Raw genomic sequence first — 21675 nt, forward strand, 5'->3', positions numbered from 1 at the left:
ACGGAAAACTTCAACTCCCAGCATCCCTTTCGGTCGGTCACGGAGACGGGCGTAACCAGCGACCCGCCACGGTGGAGATGGAGGGAAAGGGGAGGTGCAACCTCTAACGGTTTAAGACCGGGATCCTGCTCTCGGCGGTGAAACTAAGCGTCTGCTGGCTCATCACTTGAAGCGCTCGAATCCCACCACATCATGCTCGTTCATGTTCGTAATCACGGTTGCTAATGAATCGCCGAGGGGGAGGGGGATTGGAGTCAATTCCGGTCCAATAGTGAGGCTGTTTCCATGGAAACTGAAACGTAACCGGCCAGTGGGGTTGTCAATCACTGCTCGTTGTGCCCGAATTGCTCGCCCTGGGAATGCAGTAACTTCTCCTCGGGACGTCTCTTATACAATTTTTATATTGTAAAAAAAAGTTGTTCCGAGTTGAAGGCCTGAAATGTGAATATAATTTCACTTTACAGAGAGCCTGCAGAGTATTTCTTTTTGCTCTTGTTTTAGATTTCCAGCAACACCTTACCGAATACATTTCTCCTTCTCTTGCTCTTTAAAAATGCTCCTCTTTACGGTGGGACTTTTCTTTACCTTCTCTTGCTCTCAGTTTTCCTTCATGGTGCACAGACATATTGGGTTAGTAAGTCCTATCCACTTGCCTTGGAACATCATATTTAATCACACCATCCTACACCCACCTGAGAAGTGTGATCACCTGGCTGTATTTCTACTCCTGGTGTATAGGCAGAAACTAAAGACTGCAGCACTGGTGGTGAGGACCAAGAAGGTAAGGTCATGGAAGGCCGAGGAGCACTCACAGGACTGCTTTGAGTCTGTGTTCAGGAATTCATCTTCGAATCTGAATAAATACTTCAAAGTTGTCACTGACTTCATCAAGACCTGTGCAGATGAGAGTGTGCCTTCAAGAACATACTGGACATATCTAAACCAAAAGCCATAGATGAACCAGAAGGTTCATAGTCTGCTGAGGACTATATCTGTGGCATTGAAGTCCGGTGATCCAGAACTATACAAGGAATTCAGGTACAACCTATGGAAGGCTATTTTAAGAGGGAAGAACAATTCCGATTGAGGTTGGAGACAGAATCAGATAGACGTCAGCTCTAGCAGGGTTTGCAGGCCATTACTTCCGACAAAGCAAAATCTTATCATCATAAATGGCTGTGATACTTCACTCCCAGATGAACAATTCCTTTTTGAAAGAGAGAATAAAACTACACCTGTGCAGCTCCCTGCAGTATCTGGTGATACTATGATCTGTCTTGGAAGCTGATGCCTGAACATCTTTCCAGAGGGTGAAGCCTCACAAGGTGTCGAGCCCTGACAGTGTACCAGGTAGGGCTCTGAAAACCTGTGCCAACCAACTGGCAGAAGTGTTCAAGGATATCTTCAATCTCTCATTGCCACAGTCAGAGGTTCCCACCTGCTTCAAAAAAGCAACAATCACAGCAGGTCCCAAGAAGAGCAGGGTGAGCTGCCTAAATGACTATTGCCTAAAGGCACTCAAATCTACTGTGATGAAGTGCTCTGAGAGGTTGGTCATAGCTAGAAGCAACTGCTGCCTAAGCTAGGGCTGGACCCACAGCAGTATGCTCATTGCCACAATAGGTCAACATCAGATACAATCTCACTGGCTCTCCATTTGGACTTGGGTCACCTGGACAACAGTAATACCCATGTCAGGCTGCAGCTTATTGATTAAATCTCAGCGTTCAATACAGTTACTGTATACCCTAAGCTCTAATCAACAAGCTCCAAAACCTGGGCTTTTGTAACTGAATCCTTGACTTCCTTATTGGGAGACCACAGTCTGGGCAGATCAGAAATAATGTCCTCTCCTGGCTACAGTCAAGAATGGCAAACCTCTTGCTTGTGTGCTTAGCCCACTGCTCTACTCTATCCACACCCACGACAGTGTGGCCAGGCACAACTCAAACGGCATCAATAAACTTGCTGACGACACAACTATTGTTGGTAGAATTTCAGATGGTGAGAAGGCGACAGAGAGGAGTGAGATAGATCAATTGGTTGAGTGGTTTCACAACAACCTTGCACTCAGTGTCAGTAAGACCAAGAAATTGGTTGATGACTTTAACAAGAGCAAGTTGATGGAATACACACCAGTCCTTATTGTGAGAAGATCCAGGAGTGCCCCTGTGAACTGTTTGAAGAGAGACAGAGAGAGACACTCATCACTGATGCTTTGTTTGGAAAGGAGAGAGAGACGAAGATTAACGGTTGGATTGTCACTTTAAGGCATTGGAAGTAACTTTGGATTTTTACTGAGTTTGGAGTGGAGACAGCACCGAGCAGCTCGTAAGTTGCTATGGTGACCGAAGGCGGTGTTATTTAATGGACACTCGATGTTATGATTTTCAGCAGGTTGTTGATATTTCTTCAAGGACTTGTTGCCTGCTTGTGCATTTTCTTTGCAGACAAAGGAGGGAGGGACTCCTTGAATGACAGGTGATGCTCAGCCTGGTGAGATAAATAGGAGGTCAGATGATACAGACCTCAGACACATGATCTGGACACTGAATGAGCATTGTTGTGCCCGCAAAGAAAGTGGGTTTTGAAGGATCGATCAGGCGGATCGATCCAAATTGCTATTCCAACGTAGGAGAAGGGGTTGACTGGTGGGGAGTTGTCTATGTGTCCACCCTTGCCGGGGTGACAGCTCCACCACAGGAAAACTGGTCCCCCTGGTTAAAGTCATAGTCGGTGACTTGTAAAGGATTTCGGAGGATGACGAGAAGATCGACGGCATCAGCTCACCTGAAGACTCAACTCACTCTCTCTCTCTCCATCACTACTCAACTAAATACCACGAACTGAACTGAACTGAACTTTACTCAACATCGTAAGACTGTAGCTTTTTACCCCTAGACTTAAAGAAGCTTGGTTATCATACATACATTTCCACACTTACTGATTTACGTACTTTTATATATATTCATTGCTAACCTGTGTGATTTATTTACATTGATATTACTGTATTGCATAGTTACTAATAAATGTTAGTAGTTTATAGCAATACGAGACTCCAAAGTGGTTTCTATTTCTGATGGTTTCTTTATCCCCGTCACGGGGTACGTGACATTATCAAGTGATCATCAGTAGCAAGAGTGAGTAGTTTCAAATATTTGGTATCAACATTTCTTCAGATCTTTCCTGGGCTCAACATATTACAGCAATTACAGTGGCTATATTTCATTAGGATTAAGGAAAATTGGTATGTTACTCGCAAATATCTACAGATGTACTGCGGAGAGTTTTATATCAGGTTGCATCGCTGTCTGATATGGAGGGGTCACTGCACACAATTGGAAAAAGCTGCAAGAAGTTGTAAACTCAGCCAGCTACATCACTGCACTGGCCTTCTCAGTGTCAAGGCCACCTTCAACAGATGATGGTATCCATCATTAGGGGCCCCCATCACCCGGTATGTATCCTCATCTCATTGCCGCCATCAAGGAAGAGGTACAGGAGCCTGACGACACACACTCAACATTTCAGGAAGATATTCTTCCCTCCGCCATCAGATTTCTCAATGGACAATGAATCTATGAACACTACCTCACTTATTCTCTCTTTTTGTATTACTTAACTTAATTTTTTATATACAGTACATTTCTTATTGTAATCTGTTTTTATTATTATGTATTGCAACAAACTGCTGCTGCAAAACAGCAAATTTCATGACATGCCTGTAATTTTAAACCCGATTCTGATTGATTCTTGTATCCATTGTATGGACATGGGAAAGCCAGTGGACGTAGTGTACCTGGACTTTCAGAAAGCCTTTGATAAGGTCCCACATAGGAGGTTAGTGGGCAAAATTAGAGCAAATGGTATTGGGGGTAGGGTACCGACATGGACAGAAAATTGGTTAGCAGACAGGAAACAAAGAGTAGGGATTAATGGGTCCTTTTCAGAATGGCACGCAGTGACTAGTGGGGTACCGCAAGGCTTGGTACTGGGACTGCAGCTATTTACAATATACATTAATGATTTAGATGAAGGGATTAAAAGTAACATTAGCAAATTTGCAGATGACACAAAGCTGGGTGGCAGTGTGAAATGTGAGGAGGATGTTATGAGAATGCAGGGTGACTTGGACAGGTTGGGTGAGTGGGCAGATGCAATTTAATGTGGATAAATGTGAGGTTATCCACTTTGGTGGCAAGAACAGGAAGGAAGATTACTATCTGAATGGTGTCAAGTTAGGAAAAGGGGAAGTACAACGAGATCTCGGTGTCCTTGTTCGTCAGTCACTGAATGTAAGCATGCAGGTACAGCAGGCAGTGAAGAAAGTTAATGGCACGTTGGCCTTCATAACAAGGGGAGTTGAGTGTAGGAGCAAAGAGGTCCTTCTGCAGCTGTACAAGGCCCTGGTGAGACCACACCTGGAGTATTGTGTACTGTTTTGGTCTCCAAATTTGAGGAAGGATATTCTAGCTATTGAGGGAGTGCAGTGTAGGTTCACGAGGTTAATTCCCAGGATGGCAGGACTGTCATATGTTGAAAGATTGGAGTGACTGGGCTTGTATACACTGGAATTTAGAAGGATGAGAGGGGATCTGATTGAAACATATAAGATTATTAAGGGATTGGACACACTAGAGGCAGGAAACATGTTCCCGATGTTGGGGGAGTCCAGAACCACGGGCCACAGTTTAAGAATAAGGGGTAGGCCATTTAGAACGGAGTTCAGGAAAAACTTTTTCACACAGAGGGTTGTGGTTCTGTGGAATGCTGTGCCTCAGAAGGCAGTGGAGGCCAATTCTCTGGATTCTTTCAAGAAAGAGTTAGATAGAGCTCTTAAAGAGCTCTTAAAGAAAGGGATATGGGGAGAAGGCAGGAAAAGGGTACTGATTATGGATGATCAGCCATGATCACAGTGAATGGTGGTGCTGGCTCAAAGGGCTGAATGGCCTACTCCTGCACCTATTGTCTATTGGCTTTGTCAGTTTCAGCGACTTCCTTAATCTGCCTTATTCCACATCAAGTTCCAGTGAAATTCCACCCTTCACATTTTGGGTCCACCCACTGTAACAGATACTATACTGTACTTTGCAGCATTTTCTGCCTGTACTCAATTTCCGTCCTCAGCAACACTGTCTCACTCCTTCTCAAAACTGTTCTGGCTTGCAGTTCAATTTCATCTCTCACATCATCTTGCATTCTATTTTAAAAATGATATTTCTTCCTTTTATACTGGCAGCCAATAGCCTGAAATAAAAACATCAATCCATTTTCTCTCCACAGAACCTGCCAACATGGTTGATTATTTCCAGCATATTCTGCTTTTATTAAATGACAATCCTTTGGATTGACATTTAATATAAACCATGTTAGTGTAACCTGATCCTGGGGGGATAAATATCTTCAGCAAATCACCACAGCAAAAGTAAAATGCAAAGACGTTTCCCTATTTGAAGAAAGTGTCCAATGGTGAAAGCCCATATAAACTAACAAACTTTTATATTTTTGTTATTGTGCTGTCACCATTATGTGACCCTTTGCTATTTATGTTACTAGAGTTTGAAAACAGCAAGTATTTGCTGAGTACTTTTATTTCACTATATTCAAAATACTTGCTCAGAAAATGTGTGCATGTATACACATAATATACAAGTTATAAGCAAGAATCAACCAAAGTTCAAAGAAAAATGATCAAAGTACATATATGCCACAGTACAGAGCCCTGAGATTCATTTTCTTGTGGACATTTACAGTAACTACAAGAAACAATAAGAATCAATGAAGACTGCACCCAACAAGATGGACACCAATGTGAAAAAGTCAAATTTGAAAGAAATAATAATCTTAAAAAATAAGCAATAAATAACCAGAACATAAGACGAAAAGTCATTGAAATAGACTTTTGGGAACAGTTCAGTATTGGGGTGAGTGAAGTTATCCCCTCTGGTTCAAGAGCCTGATGTCTCAGGGATAATGACTGTTCCTGAATCTGGTAGTGTGGGTCCTGAGGTTCCTGTGTCTTCTTCCTGGTAGCAGCAGCAAGAAGAGAGATGGTGTGGGTCCTTGACAATGGATGCTGCTCTCTTGTGACAGCGCTTTCTGTAGATTTTACTTATTTATTGAGATACAGCACAGAATAAGCCTGTCTGGCCCTATGAGCCATGCCGTCCAGCAATTCCCCCGATTTAATCCTAGCCTAATCATGGGACGATTTACAATAGCTAATTAACCTACCAACCGGAACATCTTTGGACTGTGGGAGGAAACACGTACAGTCATGGGGAGAACATAAAAACTCTTTAGAGTCAGCAGCAGGAATCCAACCCGGGTCACCTGTACTATAAAGACTGTACAAACCACTATGCCACCATAGTGATGTGCTCAGTGATGAGAAGGGCTTTACCCGTGATAGACTGGGCACCCGAAGTACCCGGACACTGTTTAATAAAATCAAGTCTGATTTGACTGTAGTCTCAAGTCTGCAATCCTGCCTGTATAGGTAACATTTCATCTACTGTCTTGTATAGAATATATTCACTGTATCCACCTCTGCCTTAAAAATATTCAGACTCTGTTTCTGCCAAAATTTGATGGAGGTGTTGCAAATATTTCTACCTGCAGAGAAGGGATAAGTTTTCCCTTTTTTTTTAATCTTTCATGTATGATCCCTTAGTTCTGTATACTCCCACAAGAGGTAGCAAAGTCTACACGTTTACTCTGCCAAAACTCATCAGGACTTTATTTCAATGAAATCACTATCCTAAAACACCAAACTTTACAAGCCCAGCATTTCAAACAATTCCTCAATTAACTACCCATTCCACGTTTCAGTCTGATGAAACATCTCTGAATTGCTTCAAACACATTTACATCCTGCCTTTACAGTACTCCAGCTGATGTCCACCCTCTGGACATTTCCATTCAGTTCCCTTTTCAATAAAATGAAAAGATTCTCTAAATGCTGGAGGAACTCAGCAGCTCAGACCGCATCTGTGGAGGAAAATGAACAGTCAACCTTCAGCTCAAGACCCTTCCATCCAGCCCTGATGAAGGGTCTCAGCTTGAAAACTTCTCCGTTCGCTTCCCTTCATATCTGCTGCCTGACTTGCTGAGTTCATCCAACATGTAGGTATGTGTTGATCCAGATTTCTAGTATCTGCAGTCTCTGCTGTGTCTCAATGAAAGCACTGTTTGTTTCCCAATTACTTGTTGTCTCTGTGTACTAGTCTTTTGCAAATCATGTACCAGGACCCCAGGTTCCTCTGCAAATACATTTTACTACCATTTAGAGTGTTCCCCCACCCCCAAGCCCGGACAAATGAACAATTTCACACTTAACTACATTATACTCCATTCTCTTTATCTTTGTCCACAAAGATGGAAGTGTGGGCCCCCAACAGTCAATTTTAAGACCGTGTTTTCAAACCTAATAAATTACCTGTACTCTTGGATATAATAAGAATCCAACCTGATTGCATGAACATCGATTTCTCCCGGTTAAAAAAATTACCCTGCACCCCCCCTCCCCCCATCCTCTATTCCCCATTCTGGCCTTTTACCTCCTCTCACCTGGCTATCACTTCCACTGGGTCTCATCCTCCTTCCCTTTCTCCTATGATCCATCTTCTATCAGATTCCTTCTTTTCCAGCCCTTCACCTGGCTTCCCCCATCCCTTCCAGCTAGTCTCTTTACCTGCCCACCTTTTCATTCTGATGTGTTCCCCCTTCCTTTTCAGTCCTGAAGGGTCTCAGCACAAAATGTTGACTCTTCATTAATTTCCATAGATGCTGCCTGATCTGCTGAATTCCTCCAGCATTTTGTGCGTGTTGCTTTTGGATTTGCAGCATCTGCAGTCTTTCTCATATGTACAATTTTAAATTTTGCAGAGGACACTAAGCTGCAACATGAATAAACATAACAACAACATGAAATGAAGTTGACAGGCAGATGCAATTTAATTTAAAGTGATAAGCAACATGGAAATGAGTACTTTTTAACTCAAACTATTCACAGGGATTGGGGGCATGCAGGAGCTTATTACAGCCTTTGTCCTAACATGAAGAAAGACACTGAGTCATACCTTAGAAAAATGAAAATGATTTTAGTTGTTAGAGATCGGTCATCACAGTACCAGAACATTAAAAGTGGTCCTCTGGACAATGTCTCAGGGCCGACTACATTCAGCTGTTCCATCAAAAGAGAAAATGATGTAAACACCCAGCAGTAAAAAGCTTGTCTTGCAAACTGTAAACAGATCAAATCATTATACAGAGCATTGAGATGGAATCATGTAATGTAGATTAAAGTGGAAAAGCTACCAATAAGAGCACAGTGCAGGTAAACAAAGTGCAAAATCAGAATGAGGTAAATTATGAGGCCAAAGATCCATCTTATCATCCAAGGGGTACCAATAGGAAGGAAGCTGTCCTTGAGTCTGACGGTATGTGCTTCCAGGCTTTTGCATCTTCTGCCCAATGGGAGAAGGTGTCCTGGGGTCCTTGATTCAGCTGGCTGCTTTACAAAAGGCTGCAAGAAGTATCAATGAAGCCCATTGATGTAGTTAGGAGCATGTGCACAACCTCACCCCTTCTTCTGAAGTCAATGACCAGTTTCGTTTTTTTGTTTTGCTGACATTAAAGAAAAGGTGGCTACCTTGACACCATGTTACATTACTTACCGTAATTATTTGTAAAGATGTGACAAGCTCAAGGCCCAATATTGATCTTTGTGGAACACCATTAAGATTTTGCCAACCTGAAGATAACTGGTTTGTTTTTACCCGTTTCTTTATCTTCAAGCCATCTAAGCCTTGCACGCCATATTTATTGGGTATCTTGTTATGTAGTTATACTACATCCACTGGTTCCTTTAATCAACCCTGCTGCATTACCTCTACAAACGAAAACTCTTATTAGATTTAATGAAACTCTATTTTCTCCCCCACAAAGTTAACTGTGCATACTTACGTTAGGCTGGATCATGCTGATGGCTAGCCAGCAGCATCCATACAGGACTTCTGGTTTGTGGCAGTGTATGTGAGTCAGCAGATTCTGGATCTATGCTCTGCAGTACATCAGTAAAAGACTTGCTAAAAGGACAGATGCAGGTGCATCTAAACCCCCACTCTGTCCTGGATTAAGTATATTGATTGTACTGATTTATCTGAGCTGAGAAGCTGGATACCCTGTATACTCAATCTCTCAATTGCATTTAGAAATGTCCTATTATGTTAAATGGGGACTGCTGACCTTCAATAAAATGTTACTTTAATATTAATACTTTAACTAATTTAAAACAGTTGACTGTGTTAATTGAATTTGTTGTTTAATTAGAACAATGAACATGAGACGTGACTACACCCTGAGGCCTAGTTACTAGGTGCTGCCACTCTATAATTACAATGGTGGAGCCTCATTTGTTGGAAGCTATGAGGTCACATGTTAGTATGATAGTATAGCCACATGGCTAGTGCACCAAGGCTTGGGAGGGATAATGAGGGTGACTGTGAAACACAGGCCAGCAGATTCCAGTCCTTTCCATGTTCTTAATCTTGATTTTACATTTTATCTACAGCTGTCAGTCTGATTTCCATTTCATCAATAGAGAGGTAGCATTTGCTACTTTTCCAGTTCGACTCGGAATGCGGACTACAGTTTAGAAGTAGCAGATTTTAATTCCCTTAATATTTTCCACTATTTCCCTTTAAATATTAATTACATATAATTCATCACAGTCATTCACCATTTCTTTTCCTTTTCTACAAATATTATTGCTTTTTCTGCAGTGAAAAAAAAATATGAATGTGGTCCAGTCTCTGCAGTACTGAGATCCAACACACACCCCAAGCTTGCTGTCAGACTCCTCATTCTTGCTTATAAATTCACCTTTGGGTTTGCCTCTCACCACCTCTACAAACTGTGCTCAACCTTTACCCTCACCCGCACTCTGATCCTGATCTTGCTCTCTTATGCAAATTCCCACATAACTTTGTGTTCCGTCTCAAATGGCAGAATATTTAACCAGTCCCGAGGTCACTAAAAATATAAAACCTTTCTGCAGGCATTCTGACCTCTGCAAGGGACTGGCAGCTGTTGGTGGACCTCGAAGGGCAGCTGTAGTTCCCCAACCATATCACAGCCACCACCCTGCGACCAGACATTGTCCTAGTGTCTGAGTCTACTAAACAAGTGGTGCTGCTGGAGCTGACAGTCCCATGGGAAGACAGCTTGGAAGAGGCCTTTGAAAGGAAGCTCTCCAAGTACACAGGACTGGTTAGCAACTGTCAGCAGGCTGGATGGACAGCGAGGTGTCTCCCAGTAGAGGTTGGTTGTAGGGGATTTGTAGCCCGTTCCTTAGTTAGAGCCTTCAGCATTTTGGGCATCGAGGGAGAGAGGAAGAGGAGAGCCATCCGCAGTACCACCGATGCGGCAGAGAGGGCCTCAAGATGGCTGTGGCTCAAAAGAGGGGAGCCATGGAGTCATAAGTAGCTAGCCATCTGGACACAAGCTGGGGTCTGATCAGCCCCGGCTGGGTCACCTGGAGGAGGTTGTATGATGTTGAAAGACCCGAAACACCCAATGATTCCAGGAACATCACTGAAGATGTGTCCAGAAGCATCAATAGATGTATGTACACAGCTATCTCGGTTCTATAAAACGACCTTTTAGGCCATACAATAATAATCTAAGTATAAATGAATTATCCAGTTAACTGTCACGGCTTGATTAATATAGCTGTACATTATCCATCATCTTCATTCCAATTTGAAACACAGTGATTAGTTGTCTGAAGCATTTAAAAATGTAATATTAATAACTGATATCATAAATATGTACAATTTAACCTAATACAGTCATAGAGCACTGCAGTCCAGAAACAGAACCTTTGTCCATCTGGTCAACTCTGAACTGTTATTTTGCAGTCAAACTCACACCTGAACCGTGGTTCTCCATACCCCTCCCATCCACGTACTTATCCAAACTTCTCCTAATGTTGTATTTCGCCCTTCCACTGGCAGCTCGTTCCACGTCCATAACACACTCAGAGTGAGGAAGCTCCCCCTCAGGTTCCCCTTAAAAATTTCACCCTTAACCTATGACCTAAAACACTATAAGTAATCAAGACAATGTAACAACAACAAGTTCCTATCTCTTGCTTGGAAATTAAACCTCTTACGAGAAAATTGGAAGCATAGGGAAAAAAGATTCTACAGAATTAGAAAATATAAAAAGCATGTTTCAGCATGTTGATTTTCTCTGACTGACAGAGCACAGCTCTGAACAGGTACAATCCTTTGACTGATTGCTGAAGACTGATAACACATTATGGTTACATTTTGAAAAGCAAGGAGATGTGAATTGGTTTACTTTACCTCCAAAATTAAAACCGTGGCTATTTTTCATAAAATTCACTGTTTGTGAGGTTGCACCATATAGAGTGTCTATTGTTTTTTTTTAAACACAAGCAAATACAAAAATATTTCAAACACAAAATCTGAAATAATGTATTGGAAATCTACAATGTTTGTGGATAATGTCAATATCACAGATGTTGTTTCAGGGTGATGCCCAGAACTGAAAGAACCTTAGGATGGAAAATGAAGGAAGAGGCACTTGAAGTAGATCTGTGTAGTACTGTGCTTGAAAACTTAACTTGATCCTTTTCAATTAAAATAATTTAAAAATTAACATGTACTTTCTTGTAGAAAGCTGAAAGCAAAACAAAGATTGATTTTATCTTGTGGTTAATGTCTATAATGTTATTTTAATTTCCAAAACCACTAGTGATAAGACTCAAAGATTTGAGTGATAAAATGTATTTTTTTATACAGATAATATAGATGGAATTTTTTCTGCAAAATAATAGCATTTTCTGGAGATGTACGTGGGGAAGTCATTAGGTGTTGTAAGGTAACTTGATAAATTGTATTACATCAGGCTGCATCCACCATTCATACCAGAAAAAATGCTACAACTGATTTCCAAATGTTATTAATCTGGTGTCAATCATATATAGCAGGAATGAGATCCACGGTCAGCAGTAAAAAGTATTTCAACTTTCAGTGGGTTTCAAAATGATCCCTCCGTCAGAAAGAGTTGAATGTACCTTTAAAGTGACTTTGCTAGTGTGATAAAAAGATATCATTTCTTCATTTAAATATGCTAAAAGTGTGCAAATTTAAACAAAAATGTCGTTCCGTGTAACTGGGTAATTGAAACACTGAAAAAAATTTGAAAGAAAAAATACTAAGTGAATAGTGTCATTGCTAGCATTAATGATTCAATTACCTTGATTTTATAGGATACAAGAAACAGCACTTAGATTATTCACTGAGATAAATAGCCATTAAAATGACCAATTGCTAAAATCTGAAAACAGATTGTTACATTAACTCTCGCAGTATCAGAACTGCCATACATTTACTCATGATTGCTAAATGCATCAGATAACAAATCTCTCTTGCCAGAATTACCACACGGATTATTTGTCTCATTTGTCCATGATATCATTATCAATTGCCACTCAACAGCTAACCTTTTAGTTTTCATAATATACCATGATTATTAATTTAGTAGCACAGTATCCATAACAAAAGGCACTTAATAAAATGAATTGGCACAATAGTCAGAGTTCCCATGTACTTGTATTTAGTTACTAATTGTTTTGTGCCTTCGGAAGCAGTTCAAATGTATGCAATACAAAATTAGAAGTCACATTACCTGGTCTTGACTGCTAACATTTGCACTTAAATACTGTGCAAGTTCTCTTTCCAGTCAGAGCTTTCCAAACAGTATACTTTTCCACACGTATTTATTGAAATACAACCATATGCAGCACATTGAAAAATTAGTATACTTAAGGCAGTAATTTTGAAAACAAAGTTACATGATTTCTCTCCCTCCCCGCCTCTTCCCAGCAATCAATACTGTGGGAAGGCTGGATCAATCATTTGCGACCAGGCCATTAATCCACCCTGAATATCCTTCACTGACAATGAGCAGAGCTCGTTGCTGAACATCTCCTGCAGGATTTTTACAGCCTTCTGTGAATCATTTCCTTGTTTACAGATAACATAGACTAGAGGTGGAGAAAAAGAAAAAAAATTAGACTGTTTCACCTGTTGTATCATTCTTGCAAATGATTAGAGTCACTCGAGTCATTAATCAAGATTTAGGATGCATAATTTGAAACAAACCACTCTATTATCGTCAGGAGTAAAATTGAGCACTGTTGCATTTACCACAGAATTTGCAATGAACCAGCAACCCTTTCTGGGAAGAACAAGTTTCAACAATTTTCTGAAAATATAGTATTGATGTTATGTTGTATTTAAGAAAATAATAGATGTTTTCTCCGTTTTACTGTGCTGCTGGTGTTCCTTCCCAGCAGGATGAAAATCCAACTAAAAGATAAGTCGAGAGCCCCCTCTGGTGATGAAAATTCAAAACTGATTTACCCAAGATAAAAAAGATTTAAAGGTTAGTTTATTTGTCACATGAACACCAAAAAAACCCAAAACATACAATGAAATGCATCAACAACCAACAACATCTGAATGTGTGGCGGGGGCAGCCCACAAATATCGCCATGCTTCTGGCACCAACACAGCATGCCCACAACTTCAGAATCCTAACCCACATGTCTTTGAAATGTGGGAGGAAACTTGAGAACCCGAAGGAAATCCATGTGGTTATGGGGAAAATAGATAATTTCCTTAAAAACAGCAGAGGGAATTGGACAATGACTGCTGGTGCTGTAATAGTATAATGGTAACCACTATGCTACTGTGCAACACTTACAAATACCACAGAATTGCAATGAACCAGCAGCCCGTAGAAGATATGTTTATTTAGTACCCCAAGATCTTTCAGTGAAGCAACATCAGACAACCGTTTCTGTGGGGCCACAGGGAAAGTTGGACATGGGCAAAAAGCTCAGAGGTAGGTTTCAAGGAATGAATTAAAGCAGGAGTGGTTACTTGTCCAATAATTTAATAATTAGGCAACCGTACTCTGGATATAGGCATAAGGTACTAGATGAGCTAAAGCCAACGTAGGCGGTGGGCCAACAAGACAAGCATTGGAAAAAGTGAAGCTGGCATTTAAGCAACTAAGGTCATGAAAGAGATAGGAGAAAATTGGCAGATGCTGGAAGAAAGGGAAGGGGGAGGAGCACCTGAGGGAGGTGATGGGCTGGTGAGGAGACAAGGTGAGAGAGGGAAACGGGAATGGGGGAAAATCGTGAAGGGAGGGGTGGGCAATTACCAGAAGATCAAGGAATTGATAGTGAAAGAGACAGGTGATATTTCAGAGTTGTATGTAGCCAGGCTTGCTAATGAAATGGGCACTAGATAAAGTGTTCAGCTCAGGCTCATTAAGGCTGCCAAGTTTTTAAATTTAAATTGTTCAGCCTCAGATCTTAAGCAACAAAGAAAGTGGAAAATTCGTATTAGGGAAGGACAAAAGGCGCCAAAATATCAAGGGGAGGGTCAGGGAGCCGACAGCTGTGCCACCACTACATGGAGGCAAAGCCCCTCCATTTGCAATATGTGAACAACATTAAGAGTTATCTCTTGTGAATTTTTTGATCTTTTTCCTGAAACTAGGCCCTCAAGATTTATAGTCTCGGGGTTAGAGGAAACAGCCTTTCAGTATCTACATGTTTCCATGACTTACAACTGAGATTTGGTGATGTGTGGTTGGTAAATGAATAATCACTTGGCAAACAATGCTCCAATGTGACAATGTTTCTGATGAACGAGGTAGTTTCCCCTGAGACATGATCAAATTCCAGAAATATTTAAACTCTGCTGTAATATTTTCTGTGCTGTTACGTAGTTCCACACAATTTTGTAAAATAAGATGTAGCAAATACAGTCCCATGTTTAATACAGTTTCACAATGGGTTTCCCGCACTGTTTAAAGTATGTTACTCTTTGCTCCAGGTATGGTGATATGGAATCAGGCTAGCACAGACTAGATGGGCTGAAGTTTCTATTGCTGTGCTGTGGTACTCTATTGACTATATATTTGCAAATTAACATGGACATTTTTGCCTGTTGTAGAAAAGCATTTCATTTTATGAAAATAAAACTTTGGCACTGACGGATCTGTAGTAAATTAGTACATGTTACAATTTTGCTTTCTCTCAGTTCTTTCTTTCAGAATTCAAATTATCAACCCATTCATTCTGATCAAGTAAGTATTTAGCCACAGAGTTTAATGTTAATTTAATCAATTTTAATGCTCAGGTTACCCATAGGTTACTCAACAGAAGTGTTCTGTTTATTCAAAAAACACTGTACTATAATGTTATACAAAAAGAGCACTTACACTGAAACGCTTGTAAATGATTGCACTGACCTCTATGTATAATAGAATGAAATACCCATCTCAGAGAAAAAGCTTTCAAAGTTGTTATGGTTCTGCTATTAATTGTTGAAGTGGGTACTACATACCCAAAGGAGTTCTACTGTTATCAGCCGCAGCATACATAGCATTTAAATCTTATCTAGTGGACTAAAAACCGGTTCATTTCCCACCACTGCCTGTAAAGAGTTTGCACGTTCCCCCTGTGACCACATGGGTTTCCTCCAGGTGCTCCGGTTTCCTCTCACAGTCCGAAGACGTACCGGTTAGTAGGTTGCTTGGTCATTGTAAATTGTCCTGTGGTTAAGCTAGGGTTAAATTGGGGGAATTGCTGAGAGGTGAGGCTCAAAGGGCCAGAAGAAGCTATTCCGTGCTATAGCTTAATAAATAAATAAATCATTCTTGCACATGGTGTTACAACTGTGCTGTGGTGTTACATTTTAAATCAGTTTTCCATTTATATTCTCCGTAGTTCTTGCCATAAAGCTATGAGAGTTTTTTATTGGCTTATCCATTGAAGTGCTGTTTTCACTCTCAAGTCAGTCATGCCGTCCCCCGTCACTGCTCCAGCAAGTCACTGTAAAGTTTTTTTTGAAACAAATTCTTAAACAGTGGATAGGAACTTAACAGAAGACAAATATTTTATAGGCATTTGTACCACTGTGAATATCAAAAGTACGCAATATAGATTAATTACTAGTCTTTGCAAAGTGATAATAGATGTGTAACTAATACACAAATCTTGCTTTTTAAATGTTCTTATATCATGCTTTTACATGCAATGTTATTTCAAATTACAGAGCATTTCTTTTCTGCTGCACTGCAGTAAATGCATTTATCACAACTTTCTCCTAATAATGAAAATTCCAAGACTGTGCTTCAACACATTTTTTCCAAATTATTGGAAATAATCTTCACTAGTTCCCCACAAAACTTAAGATTTAAAGATTTCTATAAAATCATCTAACAATACGTTTCAACCGCACAGCAATAATACCCCAATCCTGGTAATAACGCTAATTGAGATTTACCATATCCTTTACAGTTTTTCAGCTGCTTTCCCTGAAATGCCCAGTGGTTAATTTTATTTCAGTAACAACACTGCTCTCCACCCTTCACCAAATTACCTATCATATTTGTGAGGCCTGCCACACAAAAAAACTGATGCATTCACCTACAAAACAGTCACTTCACATCGGTAGTAACTAATTGGCAAAAAGGCATTTTGTAAATGAAAATTGTAACACTGGATAATCAGTTCCTTGAAAAATATTCTGTACCCTAGACTTTGTATTAATCTATAATCACATTTGCCCAAATACGTAAACTCACCTTTAAGAATATTGTCTACACCCCAGATTTTTCCATTTCACTTGACTTGAATATTAAGAAATAAAGGCAGCCTCTGTGCCTATTATACCGTGTAATAAGACCATTGCTGAACTTTTAACAATGTTACACTAATCATCACACCTGACAGTGAGAACCTGCAAACGCCACCCAGACAGCACACGAGGTCATGACTGAATCTGTGTCTGCAGCTGTGAGAGAACTGTGCCAAAGTGCTTTAAGATCGTTTTTTCAAAAAAAAATAGTAGCTGCAAAAGATCATCACAATTTCAACAATGTATATGAGCCATGTGATAAAAATGTACCTGGGAATGTGTCTTCGTCAGCATCTGTTTTAGGTTTCTTTGTGTTGATGTTATTTTGTAAAACTTTCATGTATTCTGCACGCTTTTCCTCTAATTCAGCCAATGGAATATCTGACATGCTGGATAAGAAACAATACTGAAGGCCTTCAATCTGAAACAAAATCATGAATCACTAAACCAAAATAATTACAAATAAGAAGAGAATACCATAGATGTCTAGCTGGGAGGGTGGTACAGTGGTTAATTTACTGAACCAGTAATCCAGAATCCTGGGCTAATGACTAGGGACACGAGGGATAGGCAGTAGCGGTAAGTTGTTATTATTCCAGACAAATACAACAATGGAGCAATTGGGGGTCAATGCAGGGACTACCACTTTCTTCAATATATACTTAATGACTCAGTTATGAGCATACATGATTAAAATTTCCAAATTTGCTGATGCTATGAAGCAGGATGGTATTGCAAACAGTGAAGAGGAAAGTCATAATCTAGGAAACAATGAAAATGGACTGACAAAACACATGAAAAACCCAAGCAAAGTGACCCACTTTGACAGAAGCATTCTAAAGAGTGTGTATGAGCAGAGACAACCACATGAAGACTTACATAACTACGTAACGTCACTGAGACATAATCAGAGTGTTTATTGAAGTGTGTGGGATTCCCATGTTTCATTACCAGAAGCATAAAATACAAAAGCAGGAATGTTATTTTGAAAATCAATAAAACTGCAGATGCTAAAAACAGAAAATGCTGGAAATACTCAGCTGTGGAAGAGAAAGTGTGCTATTGTTTCAAGTCAAAAGACTCTTCATCAGAGTGGGGTTGTTTACCTATTCTGATCAGAGGTCATCAACTTGATACTGTGAGGCTAGGCACAGCTCCAATGCCATATTTGAGTTTGCTGAGACACCACTGTGGTCGCTGACGAATCAGCACTTAGGAGGGCAAATGAAAATCTGGCTGAATGATGCCACAACCACCACCTCTCATTCAATGTCCGCAAAATCAAAGAGCTGATTATTGACTGCAGGAGAAGGAAACCAAAGGTCCATGAGCCAGTCCTCATCAGGGGATCAGAGGTGAAGAGGGTCAGCAACTTTAAAATCCTGTGTTACCATTTCAGAGGGTTTGTCCTGGGTCCACCACACGAAGAAAGCAAGGCAGTACAACTCCTTTCTTAGATTACAAAGATTTGGCTCATCTTAAATTTTGACGAACTTCTATAAATGGACAGTGGAGATTATATTGACTGGTTGCATCACAGCCTGGAATGGAATGGATAAGCCTACAAAAATGTATTGCATACAACCCAGTTCATCACAGGTAAAACCTACCATTGAGTGCATTTACACAGAATGCTGTCACAGGAAAGCGGCAATGCTGTCACAGGAAAGCAGCATCCATCACCAAAGACCCCAACCATCCAGCCCATGCTCTCTTCTCGTTGCTACCGTCAGGAAGGTGCAGGAGTCTCATGACTCACACCAACAGATTCAGCAACAGTTATTACCCCTCAACTATCAGGATTTTGAACCAGAGAGGATATGTTCCTTCACCCCCCCCCCCAACACTGAACTGTACCATGATCTCTTCATCTCATGTTCTTGACATTTATTATTTTGTCTTTTTTCTTTTTGTATTTGTATAGTTTGTCATCTTTTGCCTATTGGCTGTTTGTCCATCTTATATGCTGTTTTCAATGATTCTATTGTGTTTCTTTGTATTTACTGTGAATGCCTGCAAGAAAATGAATCCCAGGGAAGTATTTGATGATATATACGCGCTTCGAAAATAAACTTTACTTTGAACCTGAAACACTAGCTTTTTCTTTTTCTGTGATATGGGCAGACTTGCTAAGCATTTACAGCATTTACAGATTTTGTACATTCTGAACTTGAACTCCTATATGGTTAAGTCCAAGGGTCCGACTACTGACTTCTGTACACTGCACATGGCATACCAATCATTACAACTCTTGTTAACTATTTGCTTTCTTCCCAGTGAGTCAATTTGGAATCCATTATGGCTTCTGTCCCATCCCCACCTTCTCAATAACTTAAAACTAACTTATTTTCTCTCCTCCTCAATTCTGACAAATGGCCTTCAACCCAAAAGACCAACTCTGTTGCTCTTTCCACAGATTTAGCCTGACCGATGTGAATTTTTCCAGTATGCTGTTTTAAGTCACAGGAAAAGTTTGAATGCCCGAACAAAAGTCAACTTTATTATCATTACACTGTATGTATGTATACTGCCAAATGAAACAACATACCTTTGGATTAAGTGCACAACACAATACATAACTCACATACACAGAGTAATGATACCACAAATAATAAAAAAAAGGAAGATTGACATTTAGCATCAGGTGCCTTTACGACACAAGTTAAAAAGTAAACAGTATAATGCTACTAGGGCTCTGCACATCGTGAGACCTGGGTAGTGACAAGGTGTTCAGTCATCTCACAACCTGGGGAAGAAGCTTTTCCCCATCCTGACAGTCCTTGACTCAATGCTACAGTACTTCCAGTCTGACAGTGAAGGGAAGGGGGGGGGGGTCCAAAGAGATTGTGGGATGGATGGGAGGGATCTTTGACAATGGTAAAAGCCCTGCATATGCAGTGCTCCTGAAAGTATCTCAGATAGGTGGAAGACAGACCCCATACACTGAACATGGTGGCTTAACCAGGATTTAAGTTACTTGCTAGAAGATAAGGCAAATATTTTATTAGTAGCTTGTAAAATGATAGGGCTGCTTGCTTAGCTAATCCAAGTAGATGAGAAACAATTGTGAAGGTAATGCAAAAGCTCTCAAGTGAAATTTGAGAAACAAGTACATGACAACTGGGGAAAGCAATAATACCAAACTTCAATCAAAAGAAACAAGAGCAAATTCAGCAAATAAAAAGGAATCAGCTGAGTACAGCAGTAAAGCATTTTCTTAGACACTGCAAAGGAGGAAAAAATGCATAGAATTTATAATACACGATGATAGTGTTGCTTTTGTGCCAAGATGAAACATAATAGATAAACAGTTTATGTTAAGACACATTTCACAAAACAAAAAACATGCAGCAACTTCATAAATTTTAAGCATACTTTTGACAACATATGGCAAGTAGTGTTAGGTATTCCTGTGAGACTTGTCAGACTGAAAGAAAACAGCCATGACAACTCCTTTTTCAAATGGATTTGTAAATAGAAGAAATGGGTTTGATCAATATTTGAGACAGCAAAGATGTACATTGTCCCGTTCTCTTTAATCTGCTACTGGAAGCAGCAATAAATATTGAACTAGAAGTTGATATTGCTTCACACTCTTTCTTTGAGATCACTTGAAGTCATGAATTAGACTAGTGTTTCAAGATCCAGTAAATTCTTTCTTCAAGATTAGAATGCTTGCAAGATGTTTGGTTATGATAGCAAGCGTAACTAGAAAACTAGCTGAAGAATCACTGCAAGATCAAAGAAATATCAGCTATATTTTAAAATATGAAAGTTGCAAAAATGCATATTATGCACAGTATAACTATTTCTATTTTTTATTTTCAATTGCATTAACCTGTACAATCAAATGAATCTTTTATAACATGGATTACATCAATTATTGAATTCTCATAGCTAATCTCTTGTTCACAACAGCATTGCTGTCCCAACAAGTTCCTGTTTCCTAAGTCTTAAAATCCCTAACATCAGACAATTTTTAAAAAATTAGCCTAAATTGCAATATAAAATTGTCATATAGGATTAATGCAAGTAGCAATAACAGGATGAAACAGAATACAGAGATTTAAAGCTGAAAGGATATTTTATTTAATCACTTTTTAAATCAGCAGCCTGAGAAATATCTAAAAGCACTGCTAGAGAGCAAAGTTTTGGAAGGATTTATAGAAGTGAAATCCAAATTAAATAGATCTTCTTCGCCTTTTTTCAGTTTTTCCTCTGTCATGTTAATATTTACTTTCAACAGAAACTAGAGAAAAAAATGACAAAGAGAGAACACTCTGGCCTCAGAATTAGGTCTGCAGAAATGAGTTTATAACCTTCAAATAAAAATGAACTCACCATGGAGTAAGATGTGATGAGAAACATTTCCAGGACATTTTGACCGGACACTTGCAGGTTTACATGGGTCAGAAAATGACATCTTACTAACCTGCAAATGACCTAGAATAAGTAGGTCTCCAGAGTGCACCGCTGTAATGAAACTGCACTAGGGCAAATCATGCGGAAGTCCCTGTGCAGGATGCCCTAAAGCTTAATTTGTAGGTTAATTTGGCAGTGAGGAAGATGAATGCAACACTAACATTCATTTCAATAACAAAGCAAGGATGTAATGCTGAGACTGGACAAGACCCTGGTGACGCATCAAATGGGAGTACTGTGAGCAGTTTTGGGCCCCTTAGTACATTGGAGAGCGTTCAGAGGAGGTTCACGAGAAGGCTTCCAGAAATGGAAAGGTTATCACACCAGCAGCAGTTGAAAGCTCAGGGCATGTACTCGCTACAATTTAGAAGAATGGTGGTGGTGGTGGTAGTGGTGGGGGTGGAGAGGGGATCTGATTGAAACCCATCGAATGCTGAAAGGCCTAGATAGAGTGGATGGGAAGAGGATGTTTCCTTGGGTGGGAGAGCCTAGGACCACT

General features: G+C 40.0%; 1 protein-coding gene across 1 annotated transcript in view; it reads right to left on the reverse strand.

The window, feature by feature from the left end:
- Positions 1 to 12462: 12462 nt before the first annotated feature.
- Positions 12463 to 21675, reverse strand: part of mocs3 (molybdenum cofactor synthesis 3) — a 58261-nt gene continuing 49048 nt past the window's right edge. The window contains exons 12-13 of the mRNA XM_063055575.1: positions 17025 to 17135; positions 12463 to 13078 (exon numbers count right to left, since the gene is read on the reverse strand). Coding sequence (XP_062911645.1) covers positions 12921 to 13078; positions 17025 to 17135 — 269 coding nt within the window. The 3' untranslated portion in view covers positions 12463 to 12920. The remainder of the gene's footprint in view (positions 13079 to 17024; positions 17136 to 21675) is intronic.

This window comes from Mobula hypostoma, chromosome 8 (genome assembly GCF_963921235.1).
Source record: "Mobula hypostoma chromosome 8, sMobHyp1.1, whole genome shotgun sequence".
Taxonomy (NCBI): Eukaryota; Metazoa; Chordata; class Chondrichthyes; order Myliobatiformes; family Myliobatidae; genus Mobula; species Mobula hypostoma.